This window comes from Taeniopygia guttata, chromosome 6, assembly GCF_048771995.1.
Source record: "Taeniopygia guttata chromosome 6, bTaeGut7.mat, whole genome shotgun sequence".
In the NCBI taxonomy this organism is placed as follows: Eukaryota; Metazoa; Chordata; class Aves; order Passeriformes; family Estrildidae; genus Taeniopygia; species Taeniopygia guttata.
Window position 1 is genome coordinate 31,608,430 of NC_133031.1, and position 22,463 is coordinate 31,630,892.

Genomic DNA, 22,463 nt, shown 5'->3' on the forward strand with positions numbered 1-22,463 from the left:
GAGTGAGCCTTCTTTGCTTCATTCCTCAGAAACTGCCATGGTTCTGCTGACCTAGGGAGACTACAGGTAGGAAAATGAAGAATATTTTGCATCTGAAGATCTTCAAGCAAGAGTCTTGCAGTCCAGCCAGTACCATAAAATGAACAGTGTTGGATTAAAACTAAAACCATAGAATGTTATGGAATTCTAATTGTAATTTTCTTCCTCTTCCTGCAGCATCAGAACAATTCAAAGAGCTCTCCAAATACAAAGGCCAATTTAAATCATCACATAAATTCAAATCACGTAAGTTCAAACTCCACTGGAAGCAGCTAGTTCCAGCTCAGTCCTATGAAACAACATGTTACATCCTTCCACTATAATCTCTGGAGCTTCTGTGGATGAGAGAGCCTCCACCGTTGAGTGAAAAAAAGAAAATCTGGATCTCCCAAAATGGAGATCTTCTATCCATTCCTTCCAGTGGAGCCTCACATTTTAAGAAGAAATTTCCACTCAGGTCTGTTTTTGGAGGTGGCACTCAAGACTGTGTGAATCAAATTTGTCTCTTTAGAACATTGCAATAGAAATTCAATGAACATGACTACTTGCACGTATTTAAATAGCATCATACTAGAACTGAATTTTGTCTTTATTATTTTTAAAGAAAAGTTTTGTAAATTTCTCTATTGTCTCAGTTTACATTTTGTACATTTGTATTTAAATGAAAGTCAGACTTTGGAGGTGTATATTTTCCAAGCAGCAGCTGTAAAGCCATGTGTTTTAAGACATTTTTTTAAAAGAAACAAAATGTGACTCAAGACTTCCAGAGCCTCAAATGAGAAATCATTCTTTTTAGCAATTCTAGAAAATTCTTCATAAATCACTTTATCAGACGGGGGTTTATTGACATGCATTTTTATGGAACAGTTTATTCTTAATTATTTTACATCTGTATATTTGGGTTACAGCAACACTGCATACATTTCTCCTCTTCATTAGTTTGTAATGTCTCGCATTAAATGCTAAAAGACAAGATTTTGATGCATTCAAAAATGCTACTTGCTATGCTGATGGTTTGTGATGTCTTGGGACCAGCACAGCTGAGATTTGCACTTATGTTGTTGTTCCATCAAAGGCTTTTTAGTTAGAAAGGGAGCCCTGTTTTAAACTCTTTTCCTTCACTAGTGTTTGTGCTGTTTCCAGCAACAGGCAGAACAAAGCTGAGGGAGAGGTGACCAGAAAAGCAAATGTCCATTTCTTTTTCTAGGACTTCAAACCTGCACCTGCTGAAATGAGAGCAAAACTCAAAGTGTTCTCCATGCTGCAGTCAAGAGCCCAAGGTCTTTCCACACTGCCCATATCAAAGAGGCAGCAGGAGGGAAGTTCAGCAGTCTGGTTTGTGCCAACCATGAGATTGGTGACAGCTTTGTAGAGCTGAGCCATGGAGGCTCAGAGATCTGAGCTGCTTTTGGGCAGTGGCAGAACCTACAGGCTGTGCCCACACTTAAAATACTTCCACGTGTCATGCAAACACCCCCTGACACATCCCCTCAGTTAGATCCTCAACTGAATAAAATGCCAGTATGAAATAATATTGGCATCAATAATAATACCACTTCCAGCTCCATCATTCTTTGTCCAGGATCCTTTAACCAACGACAAAAGCTCTGTCCCCACTAGGATGAACAGGATCATGCAGGATCTGTAGCAGTGCCTCCACCATCAGAATCAGGCTCTTCTCAAGTATTTCACTCATATTGTTAAGAACACCAGACCAAAAAATATGGTTACTTCCCTTCCATGGGAATTGGAAAACCTTTGTGCCCACAAACTGCAGCCCGAAGTGTTCTGTAAGAGTGTGGTGGTTCCCCACAGTCTTTACAATGTTGGCTAGATTATACTGATTTTTTTAAACCTTTGGGTCATCAGGTGCATCTGAAAGCCACCTTGATGTGTCTAAAAAAAATCCTGTTAGCCAGTAGTGGAGCTACCCCAGGGTCCAAGGAAGTGACGTTCCAGTGGGAGTGTTAATAGCCAAAATTCATTTCACTGCCATGTGTATGTTCTGTGTGGCCAGTGCTGAGGGGGAAAAGGAGGAAGGTTAGTAGTGGCAAATCCCTGAGTGAGAAACACACAGGAATGAAATTGTAAAGCAGCTTGAAGTTGTGAGACAGAGAGACAGAACAGGGATTTGCATAGAGCAGCTGACAGTGAAAAGTCAAGACAGGGAGATGAGGCTTCAGCCATTCTCCCATGTCAGATGGTGGCATTGCAGATCTTACAGAAGATGCAGGATTTTAGAGATGTTGCTAATTTGGCATGTGAAGACTAAAATTTTCATTCTTCACCATCTCCCAGTATGAGCAAATCCCTTACTGAAAGCTGGTGAACAAATTCCAAATGTTGAATGTAGCTGGTCTTACACCTTTTACATGCTGCCAGCCTTAACCTGTGGTGGATGGCATTTTAGGGAGAGCAGTGAATGACAGTGTTTGTGCCTTGTCCTGCTCTCCTTTCAGCCAGGACAGTCCTCACTCAGCAGCTCTAGGACTCTGGCAGTGCAAAGTCCTGGAAGGGCGAGAGCATTCATTCTCCCTGGATACCTGCAGGATGTTATGCTAGGGCTGGATATCCTGAATTCTCATGGCATGGAAGAAGGATGCTTGTGTGCACCTGAAGGCATCAAGCCTGGGATGGAGCCCCTCTGAATCCCACCTCCGTGGAGCAGTGGGAGAGGAAGGGGAGAGACACAGAACACCACCAGGAGAGAGAGATTTCATCCCTTGAGTGTCTCAGTCCTACAAACAGTATTACCACGCTGGGGCAGCAGAACTTTTCAGCACCCAGCCCTGGAAGGCTTAAAATCTATCAAAAGTGCAAATGATCAGTTCTAGGGATCTTCTTGACACAGTTTGCCTGCAACAACAAAACCTGCAAGATTTCTTTTTTATCGCTTCTTACTTTTGTTGGGATTCTTTTTTAAAAAAATTTTTCAGCTTCCCTTGCACTCAAAGCTGGAGTAGGAGCACAGTTCTTGCCCTCCCATTGTGTGCCCAGGTGCAATTTGGACCCAGAACTCAGGGTTGAAGCCTTGTCAAGGCAGTGCCCTGCATAGCCAGGCTTCCAAAGGCATTTGGCCATTGGCTCCATGGAGTCAAATTTAAAAACCACTGGGAACTTTGGAAGAAAATTTACAGTTTCTTCAAACAACCTTGAAGAGCATTTGCAATGAGATTTTTAGTATTTTGATTCCAGGTGAATTTTGAGGTGGGTTTGCATGTAACAAAGAAGTAGAAAGGAATAGTTCTGTAATAGCTTTCCAGACTGATTCATTTTCTTTATCTCCTCTTCAGTTACCATCCAAATTCTTTTCAAAGAATGCATATGCTCATATCTGGCTGCTTGTTTTAAATAGACAGATGAGCAAACTTAACTCTTTTTAAGAATCAGAAATCCTTTCCAATCTGATCCTGAATTATGCAAGAATGCCTTTTATTTTTAAATCTTTGTTGAGGAGTCTGATGAACACTAATTAGTTGACAGACTTTCATGAGTCAGGTGTCTGCTATTAATTTTCTACAGTGTCTCAAGGTTTGCTTGAGTCTTGTAGCATTTTTCCCCACTGTTGGATGTGAGGCTTTTTTTAAAAAATGAATAATGAAGAAAAAAAATAACAAACTCTTAGATGTGCACTCTTGACCTGAATTATCTAAAAAAAAGTTTTTCACAAGAATGGCCATGACTCAGATGTTGTTTCTGAACAAAAACCTGATTGTGAAGCTGGGAAGGGTGTGAAGATAATCAAACCAAGCAGGTAGTGCAGATCAAACTGAGTGTTAGGGAGCTGCAGAATTCAATATTGCAGTGTTCACCTGGCCCTGCTGATTAGGGACTCCTGGTTCCTGCCAGCTCAGGGACAAAACAGCTCTCCATAAACACAGCTTGGTACCACCTCAATTTGCAGTCACCCCAGAAACTATGGCTGAGTGCCACCAGCAGTAAGAATCAAACTTGACTGACCCAGTGAAGCACCAGATTTGAAGACACTGATTCTTAAGGTCATTCACCCAAACCTCAGGATCCAGCTTGAATTCTTTGCTGACAGTCCAAATCCAGTTGGTCTTTTTCAGCGGCCATGCCTCAACTGGAAAAACCAACAGGAAATGAACCTTCCTAGTGGTAGAACCACAGTCAGGGTGAGGAAGACAGGGAAGCTGTGAGCTCTGGAGGACAGTGTGTGAAGTCCCATGGGGTGTGAATCTCCAGCAAGGGTGCAGCTGGTACCACACTGCTGTTCTTCCTTGGGGTCATCATGTGCTGGTCAGAGTTTCTTCAGTGACCTGGGTCTGGCCCATGGCCAGTGTTGTCCTTCTGAGGGTAGAGAGGACAGCTGGATGAGGCAAGTAGGAATCCCCCCAGCCTGCATGGACAGCATCACCCAGGTCTGTGCATCCCCCAGGCTTTTCTGGAAAAGCAATAAATGCACAACCCCACAGCACAGCTCCTGCTCCTCACTGACATCCGTGGAACAGGAACTGGCTCCATTTTCACCAAGATATTGGTGTTTTCAGCCCTGCTCCACGATTAGTTGTGATCATTGTTCTGTTCAGTTCATATTTGTCATATTCACTGAAGTTACTCACTGCAGAGGAGAGCATTCATCAGGCGTTTCCCATACAACCTTTGGAACGACTGGATTTTTCTTTGGAAGAACATCCTTTCTGTCTCCTGGCATGTGGATCATCTTCCATCATGTGGAAGCCTGCAGGAGCTCTGGAAGTCCATAATTAAAGGCTCTCCTGCCCAAAGATGGTCCCAGTCTGTCTCAGGCTGCAGGGAGGTTCGTTTGGCAGTGAATTTTGGAAGAATCAGTCTATTCAGTGGCTCCAGGGAAATCAGGAGATTCCAGAGTTATCTATCTCCAGCCTTTCATAAATAAGACCTTTAACTTAAAATAGTACTAAATATTTAGATTAAGGAGAATAATTACTAACACCCTCATGCTAAAATTAAAAGAAAGTCTGCATCAGTTTAAAGCATCTCTTCTGTGTGCTGGATAGGACACACTTCCTTTTATGCCAAATAATATTGGAGTACTGGCTGGTAATATTTGTCTTTCTTAAATGCAAAAACTGAAAGGATAAAGAAATCGGTTCAGAGAATTTTTAAATGGTTTCATTTAGGGAAAAGAAAAAATTTCATCAAAGAAGGTGAAAGCCAACAATATGCTACAGTATTATGGGCTGACCTCCCCCAAATGTCTCTGTGATAATACAAATACAATCTGCTGCAGTTGGATCAGCTAGGCTGGTGTAATGACAAATGGGCTTGATGAAAGAAGCAATTTTAAACAGATTGCTGCCTATTCATTAACATGAATATTACTGCTGGCACATATGTATTCTCCTGGCTTTAGGTACTGGAGCCAGGAGAGATGGTTTGTATTCCTCTTCTGACTGTGTTTTTCTTCACTGCCCTGGGCAAACCGCTGTGCAATTTTGTTTTCCCAATCCCAAACATGGAGGGATGCTCTCTGTCTGTCAATGGAAAGCACTTTGGAGTCTGTGCATAAACCAGATCAGTATCAACTCTTTGTATTATTATTTAAATGAAATAGGCTTAGTATAGCTGCTCTTTATTTACACAACTAGTGAGACAACTCTCCTAAATTAGGACTCTTTTTATTATTGGTTTGTCTTAGCTCCTTAGAGATACTGAAACAGAACAAACTGAACTTCTGTAAGACATCTCCAGCAGACAAAAAGGTGACAGTGCAAATGTTTTAAGCATTAATTTCTTTCCGAAGAGCTGGCCAGTAATTGTGGCATTCACATGAACACACTTCCTCTGATTTTGGAATGGAGAGAAATAGTGAAGAGGAAGGGAGCAAAACAACATTCATTGGCTGAACATTTTTGGCCAAACCTTCAGAGGATTCCCTAGGCACCAATTGAGTGAGGTGCTGTGTGAAATCCCAAATTTCTGGGATTTCTGGAAGCAAAAGAGGAAACGTGTCTGGGGTCAGTGGGCTCCAGAGGGGAACTCCAGGATTTCTGGAGTGGTCCTGTAGAGAAGATTCACTCCCAGAGAAGAAATATCTCAGGTAGTGGCTGGATGGCAAATGTGTTTTCCTTTCTCATCACCCCACATGCAGCTGTTAGATATGTTAATTAGCAAGCTCAAACGAGTTGTTTCATGTGTATTGAATGCGGTCTCCCTTAATTGCATTTCTTTTAAACACTGGACACTCTTCTAAAAGACTGAACATTTTAGCCTTTTGAAGCTGAAAGCTGTAAAAACTTTATTTTGTGTTTCTGAGCAATGTAGATAGACCTAAAGATTTCATGAACTATCATGTGGTTGCCCATATCTGACTAATAATTAAATTGTAAAATTGCAGTTTCATATTAGGGTTAGTCTTTTCACCTGCTTTAAAAATTAAAAATCATATTTGGTATATAAACACACACAGAATATCCTGATTGAATTTCAAGAGCATATCCAGGAGTAAATGTTTTTAAGCACTTCTAATACTGTAGTCTATAAGAGGAGCAGACACTTCTAAAGCAATGTTAAAAGTTGTCTTTCATAACTGAGTCAACAGATCATTTTTGTAATAAATTAAAGCAAGTGTTCTCAATTAGAAGAGCTAGTGGCTGTTGATATTGTACAAAAAAAAGTCATTCTAATATCCAAAGGGTTAGGGGTGGGGAGGGTCTGTTTGGTTTTGTTTCTCTTTCCAGGGAGATCTTTAACATTGTTTGATGAAGCTAGTTTCATTTTGAGATTGTTACTGAAGATAAAGGCTTCTGTGTTCTATGGCTGCTTGGATTTTTCGTACATAATGTCCTAGTAATGTCACAGTGCTGCTGTATTAGATCAAACCACTGTTTTGATTGGGGTTTTTGGCTTTTTTTTTTTTTTTAATAAATTCCTTAATTTAAATACATGGAAACTATATGTTTTCTTTAATGAGGCACCTAATCAAGCAGAGATTCCTCGGGTCCTTTGGATGCTGAAGATGGTTGCAGTGGGAGTGGGGTGCAGCCCATCTCTTCCCAGATGGTTTGTGGCTTTGTGTGGTTTGTGTTTTCTGTCCCACAAACCTGCCTGAGGTTTCACCTCACTTTGTGCAGGTTCTGGTTCTCTTAGGTGTCAAAGGTGACAAAATCCCAGCAGGGACACGAGCTGCAGAAGGCATGAGCTGATTTATGAGGCCCTGCTTTGCCTAAACTCCAGTGAGACAGAGAGAATATATCCAAGGAGGAAAGCAACAACCAACCAAGGGTGCTGTGCAGTTTTCCACACAGGAATGTCTAAAACAGAGATAAAGGGTGGCTGCCAAGTCACCAGCAGGAAAGAGATGATGCACTGCCTTTCCTTTAAGAGGAGAAAGGAGAACTTTTCAAGGAGGCATAAAGAATATTTTTATGAGACTACTAATGGCAAGCAGTGTCTGCATCAAGTTTCACGGAAGAGCATTGAGAAAACAGATTATCTGCATGAAAGAAGCAGCTACATCCAACAGCTAAACTCAGTAAAACCCAAGGTAATAGACTATATAAATTCAGGTCATGCATATTATCACTTTCCAAACAAACCCAAGCCATTTTTTCACAAGGTTTTAACAATCTGAGAGGCTGTGAGATGAAATTTTATTTATTCTCTTAACAGCTCTTGGTGGTTTTTTGTTTTGTTTTGTTTTGTTTTTTTCTCTCTGTAACTTCATGTCTTTTCAGTGCAGCAACATCTAGATATGTTCCCTCCAGGGAGATTTAGTCTTCTTAGACTTTTCCACTATCTCTGACATGAGATGTGCAGCTTCTCAGAGGAAAGTCATGACGCTAGTTTGAAGGAAATACAATTTAAAAAGCACATCAACTTTTTTAATTCCTCAGGGTGCTTTACAGATGAAAAATACCATAAATGGGCCTGACTGTGAAATTTCAGGTCTATGGGGTCCTTCTAGGGGAGGAAACATTACAAGTTTCTGCCAAGTCAGAGTCTATTTTTTGGGGTTTTGAAATTTTGTTTCACATTTGGTATTCAGTAAAAGTAAAAAATAAAATTTAAATATGGCCTGTTAAAAACTGATGCTCTGAATTGTCTTGAGTGGAGAAGAGGAGCTGCCCAGAGGCTGAGCAGCTTGAATAGCTCATTTACAGATGCTTGGGTAAATCACAGAACCATCGAATCATTAAGGTTGGAAAAGACTTCCAAGATCATCAGATCAAAGGTTTGACCAAACACCACCTTGTCCACTAAACCAGAGCATTAAGTAAATTCTGGAACATTTCCAGGGACTCCATCACCCTCCCTAGCCAACCCATTCTAATGCCTCATCACTCTTTCAGAGAAGAAAATACCTGGTTTTCTGGTTTATTTTTAATTACAGTTTATTGCTGCTAATTTTTTTCTTAAGGAAGCAGTGCAAGTCTCCAATACCTCTGTTAATTTAAATGGCAGAGGTCTGCAGAGAGGCTCAGGATGCTCCAGACCTGCTAATCTGGGGTTATTGCAGTGTGACAATCATTAAAATATCAGGAGCAAAAAGGCAGGCAGTTTCCCTTTTCTGAAAAGCGTATGGATCGGAAATTACTTGCAAAACCAAACTTCAAAAGGACACATTCAAGTGTGCAAAGCCACATGTTTAAGAAATGAAAGAATTAAGGTTGCCTGTGTCCCATTAATACTGTTCCTTTCCCCTCATGCACTGTTATTATTATGCCCTCACATAATACCATGTTATTATTGTGCATCCACTCCTAGAGGAGAAACTAACCTCTGGCAAACTCACAATGAAAACCAGATGCATCCCTTCAATGGCATCTGCTAATATATTATGTGTTTCAGACTTCCATTTAAATCTTAAAAAATAAAAATAAAAATATTTTCATGCAGGGAAAAATCTCACCTCATTGGCTGCCCCCTCCATTTGCAGCAGGAAGGCAACTGGGATTTCAGAAAAATTCATTTGGTCTAAATATTTAGTGTTTTCTCCCACACACAAAGGACTGAGAGCTCTCAGTGTCCTATCTTCCTTCCCTTAGATTATCTTGATCCCAGAATGGGGAAAAGATGTGGAATGAGTCTTACACGTTTCCTTTCCCTTTTTTGGGGAGAAAACTCTGGGTTGTTTCCTGAGGGAAGTGGCAGAGGGATGTGAGAAGTTCCTTAATCTGCCCTCCCCCTTCCTCGTATCTTCAAAGTGTGAAAAACACAAACACCAGGCCAAGAGCTGAAGAGGCAATGCAGAAGAAATATTTCTGCAAGCAGGTGTTGGGGAGAAGGAAAATGTGACCTGCAGAAGGGGCAAGACACACCTTGGGGCAAGTTTCACCAGGGCTGAAGAAAGAGAGGAAAAAGGATGGAAAAGAGATGGGAAGGAGTCAGACTGGAAGGGGTTTGGTATAGCCAGGGCCATGGTTTACTTGTTAACTCACATTAAAACAAGTCTGAAAGCAAAGGGAGAAACATCAATTCAAACCACAACTATAATGAAGAATTTATTGCTGATGATACCACAGGCAGTCATAGATCTTTCTGGGAGCTTAAAATCATTGCTTCATTTTGGGTCTGGTATTCACTGTGGAATTAAACATTGACATTTCCCATAGTAAAAAGATTCAGCTGCAGCTGACATTTTATACTTACATGACCACGATAAACATTAAAATACAATAAACAATTTGAAGTTCAGATTACATTAGGAATTCCCTATGTGGTTCTTGTATTTACAGAAGGAAAGAGGGAAGGAGCCTTCTTTCATACTTAATTCCATCATTCTAACTTGAATCCAGCATTTTCTCCTCTTTGCCCTTGTGGTGGTTTTTGAATCGAGGAGTTTTGAGTCTGCAAATAAAGCCATAATGGCTGATCATATTTAAAAGCAGATCTTATGTCGGTGTTTGCTTCTTCATGCATCAGATTCTTGCAGTGATCCACCTCGTGATTACATAGCAATGACTGAAAAACAGTAATTTCTCATCAACTATTTCCATCTGTGTCACAAATAATCCATGGTAAGAACATAAATTAGTTGGGCCACAGTGACATGATAAAAGCAAGGGGCTTAAAACAAGCAAAATAAAGAGGCAGAATACAACAGACTTTCCTCAGATTAATTAACACAAACTGCACAGCAGGAAACAAGCTATTCCTCTGACACTAATCAACGTTTTTGAAGGCAACTTAAGTATTCTAGTAACACATGCATGTATTTAAAACACTGCTATAAGCTGCACCTATGGCTCAATCATGCTGATTCTTTCCGGGAAATAATTGAAAACAAATATATGCAATGTTAATCAAGAACAATCCCCAAACAAGCACCTTTCTGCATCAGAGGGGACTGAGCTACAATCAGAGTGGTGCAGAACAGGAACAGCTCTTCCAGGACTGCACGAAAATCTGCAAGCAGCTCCAGTATCACTTCTTCTGCACAAACGCTTCTAGAGGAGCAGCGATGGGCATTGTCAAAAGGTCCAAGAAGTCACCAGTGTAGAGCTTTAGGACATTCTGGGTTTCCTTTGGAGCCTTGCACTCCATCCCTCTCCTGCTGTGCTGTTTTGCTGGGCTGCAGGGCTCCTCTGCCCCCGTGCCCATCCCCAGCGCGGTGCCGCAGCGCCGGGAGCCCCGGAGGGCCGGCGAGGGGCTCTGGTTCTTCTCTGCAAAGCCCTTTGCTCTCCTGCTGCTCCTCTTGCTCTCACAGCTCCCCAGCTCCACCAGCCTCTCCTTGAAATACTCCTGCAGAGGTTTGTCCTGGAAGGCAGGGCTGCTGGGCTGGTGGCCTTTGGGGCAGCCTCCTGAGGAGCCCCCCAGGCAATGGGCCAACGAGCCCCTCCTTGGGCACCTACTGAGCTGGGCTGAGGAGTTCTTCCCTTTTGTCAGGTCCTGGAACGTTTGGTTGAAGGCAGGATTTCCCAAATGACTTTTTGATAACTGTTTTAAATAGAGGGGCAGGGAGAGGCAGTGTTGGGGGCAGAAGGAAGAAGGAAATCTGAATTAAAATATGTTGGCTAAAATAGAAATAGGATCTAAGCTATAAGGTTCCATACAATAAAGAGCTGTTGGACTATGTTTGAGATTCATAATCCAAATTTTCTGAAGACCAAGCAGTTTAGTACCAATCCCTCTCTGGAACAGAAGTCCAGAGACTTTGTGTTTGTGTTGTCTCTTTGAAAATCTAACTTTTCTAAAAAATTTCTCACTTGTCTGTATTAACAGAACTTTAGGTTTATTTTTTTCAAATCCCATTACCTTGTAGCTGCTGTTTCCCAAGGCAAAACTTAATCTTACTTCTAAGAGATTCATTCCCCCACACACACCTTCTTTAATCCCAGGTAGCTGCTGAACTCCGTGTATTTTTACAAGAATTGCAATTTCACATTCAATATATTTCTACATCTTAAAACTATGAAGTTTATTATTATTATCATCATCATCAATATGCATATTTTTTTCTCCTCTTGTCCCATTGCAGGATGCCTCTCTCCTTTCTAACCAGCCAAAGTAACACTCAAATTATTTAAATTTTAAAGAAAGACCTGGCCCAGCCCCCATTGATACACTTGGGCGTCTTTAGGTTGATTTCAGGGGAACGTCCATGTGATAAGTCCTTTTATTGACTGGGAGATAAAATTTTGGCAGAAACTCACCATGTGAAAAGTTGCCTTTCCACAGTTTAATGTTCTCTGTGCTTTCAAAGTCCCTGCTCTGCCATTTCCACCTTTCTCACAGGTACTCCAAGACACCCAGACCTGTCTCAAGCTACCAGGAGCAACAGCTGGTTTCTGTACAGCAAGTTAGGCCAGACCATGGCCTTTTTCTCTGAAAACCTCAGCACTTTGGCTTGAGAGGAGAACTGGTTTATATGATATTACTGTTTCTAATCAATAAAAAGAAAGACTATACTGTATGTAGATGACAGCCACAGCGGGGTCATGGAACATTTTGCAATCATTTATTACGCCTGACAATGCCTTTGGTATTAAAAAAAAAAAAAAAAAAAGCCATAACTCATGCAGTTTTTGACAATCTCTAATTAAGTCTAGATCCTCGCTAAGGGTCCAGCCACAAATCTGGTTTGAGAGCCCAGCAAAGTCTCAGTGGGGCACTCCATCACCAGCCCCTGGCACGCTGCCTGCTCGTAATGAATGAGCAACATTCAGCTCAAATGAGAAATAGTGGGTTGGACATGCCATGTAAACTGAAAAGCAATCAAGTTTTTGATCTCCCACTATTCCATCACACTTAATTCTGGAGGGGACCCAGAAAATCTGATGTCCCTGCCTAGAGTGGTTGTACTTCTGGAATAAGTTAGGTAATTGGACACTTAAACCTGACCAAAGCAGTCTTCCTAACTCAAACTTTTAAAAATGGTTTGAAAACCAAAATCAACCTAAAAATAATAATCAGCTTTAAAATGTAGCAGAATAAAAGCCTTTCAAGTTAAGTTTTTTCTACACCCAACCACAGCTCAGACTTTATTATCATATCAAACATCAGATTCCCAGAACATAAGGGAACTATTCATCCAGCAGAAGAATAGGTAGCAGTCACCGTATATTGCAAAGAGAGTTTTGACATGCAAACCTTGACGTCCTGGAAGCCTGGATATTCTGGGATGATGGGCAGGGCACACTTGCTGACACTGTTTGACCACTCTTGTCCCACAGTCCTACGAGAGCACCTGCAGCTCCTGGAGAGAGGGGGCTGCCCCAGCCCAGCTGGATTTTCAGCAATACCGAGCACTTTGCAGTGTTTTATGTAGCAAGTCCTCAGGCACAGCGTCGAGGCAGGTCCTTCCATCTCAGCAGGATGCAGAGGAGTTTGGAAGCAGTGAGTACTCCAGAGTAACTCTCTCTCCCAGCTCTTCTACTGCATAACCTGGTCCCAGGGTACAACCTGCAGTGCTGGGTGCCAGCAGGCACAGCACAAACAGCTCCAGCAGCCTCACAGGCAGGGGATGCCTGTGCTATATCTGAGACCCTCAAACCATTAATGCTGCTTTTATCCCCTGAAAACTCTCCTCAGAAGGTCGGCAAGCCTGAACCAAGAACGCAAGGGGTTCAGGTGAGAGGGGAATTTGCAGGGATTAGAGTGTGCCACCGTCATCTCAGCCAGCCTGATGTGGCTGCTGACGTGGCAGCAATTACAGAAGATCAACAGCCACACGCAGGAGCTGTCACTCAGCCTATTTGGAGCAGGCAAATCACTGCCCCTGTGACTGACAGGGATTCCTGACACCAAAACATTCAGGGCTTTAGCTCAGCAAGGTGAAAGGTGGATTGAGTTGACACAGTGAACAAACAGTTTAAGAAAGCCAGGGTAGGAAGCTGCAATAGGAAATTCCTCCCAAGAAATCCTGTGCCTCTTGGCTTCCTCAGTGTGGCTGGAGATGGGCTACAGCCCTGGAGATCTGCGGAGACCCAAACTGCCTCACAGTTTGTGTCAGGAGAGGGATGCTCTGCCTTCAGACAGCCCAGCACCAGTGCGGGTTTGGCAAGAGATGGTGGAAACAGCAGGATTCCTTTCAGCCAAAGCTGAGCAAATGCTCCCAGCAAGGAGCCATAGCTGCCCTGAGCAGCTCACAGCCCACACTTTGCAGAGGGAGGGCAGCCAGGGAGGCAGCTCCGCAGTTTTTGGAGGTACCTTGGTGGTATCATCTGCTGAAAGCTGCAGCAGTTGGCACATCATGAGCTCTGGCAGCACAGGGCTCCTTTTTGTCCCCAGTGGCAGGGGACACCTCTGTTCTGTGCCCCACTGGGGCCACTTTGCATGCAGAGCTTTGGCACTGAGGGATGAACTGCCTCTTCTTCACCACACACCATGGAGTACAGTGCTCACTGGTGCTTGTGGAAGGAATACAGAGGGGATTTGGACTCCCCTCATCCTCCAAGGCTTGTCACTTATTCGAGGTATTGATAAATGTTTGACCACTCTGAATACATTCACGCAAAGATTTGCAGGTGCCCTGGATGAGCTAGAGATTCTTATCAATCCAGGGTACCCACAAACACTTGCATGCACGTATTCACAGCCCTGACTGTGGGCTGAAGAGCTTTGGATGTGATCCATGGCACCACCAGCAGATTCAGGTTGGTGCTTTAGTCTCTCTGGCAGCAGGGCAGGCTCAGGGCAGGACCCTCAGCACCCCCCTGACTGCAGGACCAGCAGGTCAGGAGTGGGACAGGAGCCCACAGAAACACCCACCCACACCAGCTGCAAAGGTGCCACACTCCTTTTTTTACCTGCTCTGTCATTTTTCCATTTGAGGGTTGTTGGAACTCAAAATGTCCCTCAGACATTTTCAGAGGTTCCAGGCCTTGGTCAGAAGTATTTTAGACCCTGGCAGGCAGCTGGAAACAGCTGTGATTTTGAGTTTGAGCCATGGAATGAGTTACCAACTTTGAAGGTGGAACAAGCGGTCACAGAGGGTTAGATGGTATAGTAGAAGTAATTATAAATTAGAGGGGAAAATTTTTTAGTGTTGTACAGGGGGTTTTAACACCTGTACAGGGGGGTTTCACTTTGTACATGGGGGTCAGAAGTTCTAAGATGGAGGAAAGTGGGCCTGATTCTGTTCTTCCTCCTTCTTCTTCCTTGCTTCCATGTTCTTGGTGATGCTGGCACTCACAGATTGGTTTAGAGTAGAAAAGCACCTTGTAACATAGGTAGTAGGTATTGGGGGAAAACTGTAAACATATAACACATAATATATCATATAAAAGACAGCAGCAGCCCTGGGTGGGAAGAGAGAAGAAGACAGCAGGCAGTGAGGGTGTCAGGAGTGTGTGTGTGTCTCTGCCTGGGCAGCTGACCAAACAGCCACAGGGGGTGAAGACAATCTTTTAGATAACCAACAATAAACTGCCTTGAGACCGAACCACAAGAGGCTGCGGAGTTTTTCTTTGGAAGCAAAGGTTGGAGGAGAGACTTTACCACCACACGAGACCCCTGAATCAATCCCGGGGTTCTCACAGAGGGTAAAACAACTCTCAGGCAGAGAACAAAACCCTCTCCGAGTGAGTGGCCAATGCAGCTGCACCCCCACCAGCCCTCCCGGGTCAGGGTCTGTGTCCACAGCTCCGTATGAGCCACACACAGATTCAAATTCCAGGCTGGCAGTAACAATTTGCATGTAGAGATGTCACGATGCTCACAAAGTAATGGAACTGTGAGTCATCCCTGCTGCAGCCCTGATGGTTTGCAGTGCTGCTGTATACATAATGGGGCCTTCCTACAGAAATACAATGTGGCCTTGCTAGGGGTACCTGAGAAAAATTTTAAAAACATCCAAAAGATATCCTGGCAAGGAATTTTCTCCAAAAAGGCTTTCCTTGTCCTATTTGGCAGGAAAAAAAAAATTTTTTTTTTTACTAGTCATCCTTCCATAATTTTTCAGATGCTCCCTGAGCCACACTTGTTCTGGGATGTGTTCCAAGCACACCTGGGGACATGCAGGGGCTGGGTTTTGCCTGTGACTCCTCAGAGCAGGTCACTGCCCCCAGGTCTAAAAGCCTTCGGGTGTGTAGGGACGGAGCAATCCGCATGCAGAACTGCCTTACCCTGCCAAGCTGCTCCCAGAGCCACAGGGAGTCCTTGTGCTCCACACATCAGGGGCTGCTGCTGCTGCCCACACTCCTCGCCCGGCTCAGAGGGATGAAATTGCTGCTGCTGGCACGGCTGGACACGCTGAAGAGTTCCCTTTTTCCATTTAAACCCGCAGCTAAAACCTCTCCTGAGCAAAGCCCTGCTGGAAGTGTTTCCCTGGTTCAAGTGAGACACCAGCAGCTTTTCTCCTGTCACTGCGTGCTGTGCTCAGAAAATGTGCCAGTGGTACAGTGAGCTCATGGGCACTCTGTGCCCCTTCCCCGGACCCTGGGACCCTGACCAGATAACCCTGGATGTCAGAATCTGTGGGTATTGGTGATCCCGAGATTGTAGAAAGTCTCTGTCTGTCAGCCCCATTGCCAAAGCAGAAGCCATAATTGGTCTGTGCTGGTTTCAAGGTTGTTTATTCTGTTTATCTCTAACATGTTCTGCTGCCCTGCCGCAGCTCTGTCCTGCAGGGCAGCGTGTGGGGCTCTGCCCTCAGTGGGATGTTACAAACATTAAATACCAGAAACTACCTGTGCTGGATTTACAATAACGTGCCAATATCTGTCACCTACGTTGGACAGTGTGTCCCCAGCCTAAACCAACAGAAAAATGCCAACACCACAGTGAAATATGGAGGGCATGAAGAAGGAGAAAAAGGACAAGACACACCCAATTTCCTTCATCTTGTCCCCTTTGGACCCCTAATCTAGAATCCTAAAATTTTACTTTTGCACCTGTGCCACACTTAATTATTACTCATATCAAACACTCAGAGCTTGTAATTCATCCTGTAGGATTGAAAACTCTTTTTCATGGACAGAGATCACAGACAGTGTCTCTGGGGGCTCTGTCCAGGGGGGTTCCTGACCCCTGCCAGGGTCCCAGACCTGCCAGGGCAGCCAGAGGGAAGCCCTGGATTCCCACACCTGGACCCCTCCTTATTGCCCCAATGGGTTGGCAGAGAGCCAGGGGAACCCACCCTGCCCAAAGTCTATATAGACCCCTGACATTTCCTGCTCGTCCTATTTTGCCCCACTCTCCACATGGACATCACAGAATAAAGAGAGCTGAACCAATTTATCTCAGGGTAAGAGCCTCTTTTGGAAATCTTTGCCATCTCCTGATATTCCTCCCCTCACAGCCTCGGTTCTCTGGGTTAGCCTGATTATTCGGGGGGCTGTGTGAGGGGGGAACATCATGCAAGCATTACACACCCTGGAGATGGGAAAAAACAATTCCTGCTTCCATGGGAGGCTCTGATGCTGCTCCCACAGCCCAGCTGGAGCTCGTGGAGTTTTGTTCTTTTCCGTGCTCCTTCCTGTGCCATGTCATCACCGCACACAGTGGGGCCGAGGCTGTTCTCTCCTCAGCAAAACTCTCCGTCCTCTTTAATCCTCGTGTTTAAAACTCCTGTTTAAAACTCTCCATCCTGTTTAATACACGACTTTGCATTATCCTGTGACCCTCCAGTGAAAGGAAACATGATTTTCAGTAATGTGTAGGCTTCACTAATTACCCACCTTATCTACCAACCTTTAGATTATTTTTAAAATAATTTTTGGATAGCTTGGGTATTGCAGTAGGGGTCCCCACTGTGAAATAATTAGTATTGACTTCATGACTGTAGAAGGCTGATCAATCTCTTTATTTTACTATACTATACTATATTATATTTTACTATACTACTAAGAAGTACAATTTACAGACAGTCTGATACAGTCCTTGAAAATCCAAACTCTATTACTAATGTCTAATTAAGAAATTACCCTTTGATAAACAAATTTCTATAACGCATTCTACACATGCACATCAACAGGTGTAACAAATGAGGATAATATTTTCTCATCCTTTTCTCTGAGCTTTCTCACAGCTTCCCAGGAAAATCCTGTCTCTCTCTGTTCAGAGGATATGTGATGACCTCAGTTTGGGGAGCAGTCACACCCCTCATGTCAGATAAGGTGCTCAGGATGTGCACAGCCTGCATCAAAACCCAGAAGGATGCTCTCCTATGTCACACTGTGACATGAAATAACTCACAGAAGCAGGCTAGGTCTAAAAGGAAGGGAAAATAACCCAAAAAGCAAAATTTTATTTTTTTGACTCCAGTGTACACATAATAGCAAAAGTGACAGTGGATTGGAGGGTGAAACTGCCAACCACACTGGTCAAACCAACAGTTTATCAATTCTCTCCGCCCACAAAGACTGCAAAACAATCATTATTTACACAAACATGCATAAGAAAATTCTGTTGCAATATGCACGTATCAGAAAACATTAAAACTTTTAGAAAAACTTTAAAACTCTCAAAAGAACAGAGCAACTGGGGAAAGTGCTGGCTTGTAACACCTAAGAACAGAGGCAGAGAAGTCAGTCCCAAATCCCTGATCAGCCAGAGCCAGGCGGGATTGCAGGGGAGCCCAGCAGAGCTGAAGTTCCTCTGACAGCCCAGAAGTGGGAAAAATGAGAGTGAACACACCAACCCCATTGCTGCTGGCCAAGGGAGCAAAGTGTGCCATGAAAAGAAAAGCAAGGAGCTGTTCCTGGCACAGAACAGGGCCCTGGTCCCTCTCCAGGGGTTGGGGGTGGGAGCAGCAGTAGAATTGCAAAAAGCTGAGTCAAAGTGTTGTCTTCTGATGTTACTCAGTTCCTCATTTAGAAAAGGCCTTGGTCTGGCCCTAAAAAGAAGGCTGGGCTGGATAATGGCCTGTGCATCCTGAGTTCCCCCAGATCTGCAGGTGTGGCTTCATGTCACTCACAATTATCTCCCTCCAATTCCCAACAAGTGCTGGGGGGGTGACTCTATCCCCATTTTACTTTGCAATCAGAAACCCCCGATCTCACTCGCACTCTTTTGACCTCAGACCAAGTTTCATGCATCTCTTTTCCTTTTTTAGACAGTTAATACTCTTAAAAGGAGAGACAGATGGTACCCATTTGCAGATGTCAAGCGCTTGCCTCACGTGGCACGTTTACTATTGGATTTTCACCAGAGCCTCATGGCCCAGATAGATTTTAGTCATAATCACCAGCTTGAAACATGAAGCAAATACTCCCTGGCCACAGTTACATCTCTCACTGCCTCTGAGTCTTTTTTAAATCATTTGTAGATTGGAGTACAGAAAATGGATTAAGGAAGAAGAATATTGGAAGTGGGTGCTAAAGAAGAGACGGAAAAAGAATAAAAAAATGTCACCGCTGCACTTGTGGGAGGGAAAGGGCAGAGCTGCAGGAGGTCAGGACCCACATGTCTCAGCACACAAGAAGCTGATTTGGAGCAATGTCATGGGTGTTTGTGGTGAATACTCTGATTTCCACTCTCATTTACACTCAGATCTCCTCCCACGCAGACTTTCCCAGGTGGGCAGTGGAGCAGGCAGGTGTGATCCTTCTTGGCACAGAACAAAGCAGCTGTGAAATTTGCTGCTGCATCCCTCGGAGCGCAGCTCTGGGGGCTTTTGTTGCTTTGTTCCTTTTCCTGTTTTTGAGTCCAGGTTTCTGAGCTTCCTGGAGGGTGGCTGGAAGCACAGGGAATGTGCTGTTCCCTCTGGGAAGGCAGTGGTGGTTCCCTGTCTCTGCCCACAGCTGCTCCGTGTCAGGAATGAATCCACCCAGACCTGCTGAGCCCTGGGGCAGCTTTGTGGCACTTTAACAACATTGCTCATCTCCGAGAAAAGCGCTCTGTAAGGTATAAAGCAGCACCTTCCCTCTTAATTCTGGAAACTAAAGGGGAACACAGTCACAGCGCTGACACTGCCACATGTTTTGGACACATTAAGCCACCGTGGTTATTCCCGAAGCCCAAAGTGCCTCGTCCACCCACCTTCATCCCCATGGCAGCTTCAAAACCACAGGGAGGCATTAGCAAATCCACAGCAGAGCCTCCAGGGTGCAGGAAAAATGCAGCAAAACTCAAACTAAATATCATAAAGAAGGTGGCTGCTTGCCAGGTACAGAAATGGCCTGATTCACTCCACAGATACATTTATAAGGGAAGGGAAGGGAAGGGAAGGGAAGGGAAGGGAAGGGAAGGGAAGGGAAGGGAAGGGAAGGGAAGGGAAGGGAAGGGAAGGGAAGGGAAGGGAAGGGAAGGGAAGGGAAGGGAAGGGAAGGGAAGGGAAGGGAAGGGAAGGGAAGGGAAGGGAAGGGAAGGGAAGGGAAGGGAAGGGAAGGGAAGGGAAGGGAAGGGAAGGGAAGGGAAGGGAAGGGAAGGGAAGGGAAGGGAAGGGAAGGGAAGGGAAGGGAAGGGAAGGGAAGGGAAGGGAAGGGAAGGAAGGGGGAAATTATTTTTGTTTGCTTTCTCTGAGAGTTATGAGGCTCTGGCACAGTTGCCCAGAGAAGCTGTGGCTGCCCCATCCCTGGAAGTGCCCAAGGCAAGGCTGGACGGGGTATGGAGCGACCTGGGACAGTGGAAGTAGGTGTCAAATAAATAAAACACTGGGTAAAACACTGAAATAAAACACTGAAATCCCCTAAACCCCAAATAAAACACTGAAATCCCTAATTCCCAAATAACTCCCCCAAAATCCGCCCCCCCCCCCCCCGTGCGGCCCCAGCGCGCCCTCTGCCGGTGCTTCGGGACCCTGCACGGGCCCGGGGCCAGGATGGGGATTTGGGGGTCCCGGGGCTGCAATGGGGATTTGGGGGTCCCGGAGCCAGGATGGGGATTTGGGGGTCCTGGGACTGCTACAGGGATTTGGGAGTCCCGGAGACAGGATGGAGATTTGGGTTTCCCGGGGACAGGATGGGGATTTGGGGGTCCTGGGACTGCCATGGGGATTTGGGGGTCCCTGGGCCAGGAAGCAATACCCTTCTCTTTGTTTATAAACAGAGGTGCACCAGAGCTGTGTAGTACAGCTCAGTGCTAGGGAAAAAAAAAAAATCATGGGACAGTTTACATGGAAAAAGGATGCTCACCACACTGTGAGCTTGAATTTCCTTTTTTCAGCTCAGTAACAACTACTTCTCTTTCCTATCACTGTCTTTTTTCCCATATAGAAAATTGGTGGGTTTTATCTGGGAGGGTTTCTGGTCCACAGGTAAAACCACTCCTGCCCAGTGTATTTATAATCTTTAAATGAGAATATGAAGAGGGGGGAAAAGTAATAATCCTAGTGAAGGTTATGCCTGTGCAAAGTGGAAGGGGGAAGGAGCAGGGTGGAGGCCACAAAGACCAAAGAGAGGGTGGGAGTGATGTCTGCACATCCTCTGGGAAGTGGGTGCCTCGTTCTGCTGCAGCCCAGATGCTCCCAAATCTCCCACCCTGGTGAGGCAAGACGTGCCTTGAAGCACAGTGCTGCTTCATAGAAGATTGCTGTCACACAAATAAAATTAAAGTTGTCAGGACATGCCCATATCAGGATTCTGGAGATTTTAGTTCCCAGCTGCACCCACCCAGAGGCAAATTAGGAAACAACAGTGAGGTAAATAATGGTTTTCAGGGTATAGCTACAGCTCCCCTGAGACCAAAACTGGAACTTGGCTGAATGCAGATTTTTCTTTGCCTATGTCACTTTAGCTACAATAATGCCTTTCTCAATTTTATTTAGCACACCATGAAGACTTTTAAAACTGATAAATATAAAAATATAACTTGATGTTCCCCCTCCTTTTTCTGTGCATTTTGAGAGCCCTGCTGGAACATCAGTTACCTACACAAGGGCAGCTGACCCTTAGCACTGTAGCCTTGAACAGAACCCACCTTTGGCAGTTCCCAGTCCTGCAGCTTTCCCTTTCCATCCACTCCCACCCCTCTGGGGGTCAGTTGCATCCTTGGGCATCCCTCTTTGAAAATGTTCAGCACTTCCCAGGTCTATTTTCCTAACTTGCAGCCTCTCTTTTTCAAAAATGAAAGAAGAAGAAAAAAAAGACTGATTCAGGTTTTGGCAGATCTCCTCTCGCAGAAGAATATTCCATGCCTGCACAAGAAAGGGAATTTTTAGCCAACCAGAAGAAAGAGTCAAAATAAAAAAACATAAACAATTACCAAGAAAATTTCCACACTCAGTAGTTTTTCTGACTGCTGCTACTGACTCAGTGAGAGGCTGGTTCCTTACCTAATCTTGAGCTCAGAAAAAGACAGATCATCTTTAAGTTTACAGTGCTATTGGCCCAGCTACAGAGGATAGGATTTCCCTCAAGCTTTTGCCAAATGATGACTCCAAAAACAACAACTCGCCTCGAGGTTGGAAATATTGCTTCAGAGAGATTTGGTTCGTGTTCCGTAAATGATACACAAATTTTCGTCTGAGTGGATGGAAAATGTTTAAAAGCTGCATAATGCAGTGAATGAGACCAGCCCTGAGATGGAAATAATTTCCTTAATTCCTTGCAGCACTGCTGTCACTTCCAGCCATCTGTTAGCTGGGAAGGCACTGTGATAATCCACGGAGCAGCTTGGGCGATGAAACCTCCTGAAAGCAGAGATCACAAAGAGTTCACTTATTTCTCTACACTAGAAAAGGAAGTGGGTGGGGAAAAGGAATGAAAGGATGAAACACACAGCTCGTACCCTCCTGGCTCCAGGATAAAAGATTTGCTTTAAAGAAAACCCTGGTAATTTCATACTTCCTTAACGAGAAATGGTGTCCAAGATGTGGAGTGAGCAGCAGTCAGAGGCAGGGTTCTGTGAGCCACATTAGCTTCATTATGGGGTTAGATTGCAGTTCTAATCCCACAGGTCTTCCCTGGGCCTGGGGATTTTCCAAGCAGCCTGGTCAGGATGTTGAGAACAGCTTTTAGTGCAAGAAAAGCAGCAGAGATGGGTTTCACATTCATTCAGGGAATGACTTGCACCAAAACTCTGCCCCTGAAGTCTCACCACGAGCTGAGGTTCTCAGTCCCAGTGATACCTGTAGCAGTGCTGCCTTTTGTCCTTCATCT

At 44.4% G+C, this 22,463-nt stretch overlaps 1 protein-coding gene across 2 annotated transcripts in view; it reads left to right on the plus strand.

The window, feature by feature from the left end:
* Nucleotides 1-6,928, plus strand: part of GRK5 (G protein-coupled receptor kinase 5) — a 152,483-nt gene extending 145,555 nt beyond the window's left edge. Inside the window, exon 16 of one of the 2 annotated variants that reach the window (XM_012574666.5) lies at nt 217-6,928. In XM_012574666.5, coding sequence (XP_012430120.1) covers nt 217-315 — 99 coding nt within the window. In that variant the 3' untranslated portion in view covers nt 316-6,928. The remainder of the gene's footprint in view (nt 1-216) is intronic. The other variant, XM_030276533.4, reaches the window with a different exon arrangement.
* Nucleotides 6,929-22,463: the final 15,535 nt, after the last annotated feature.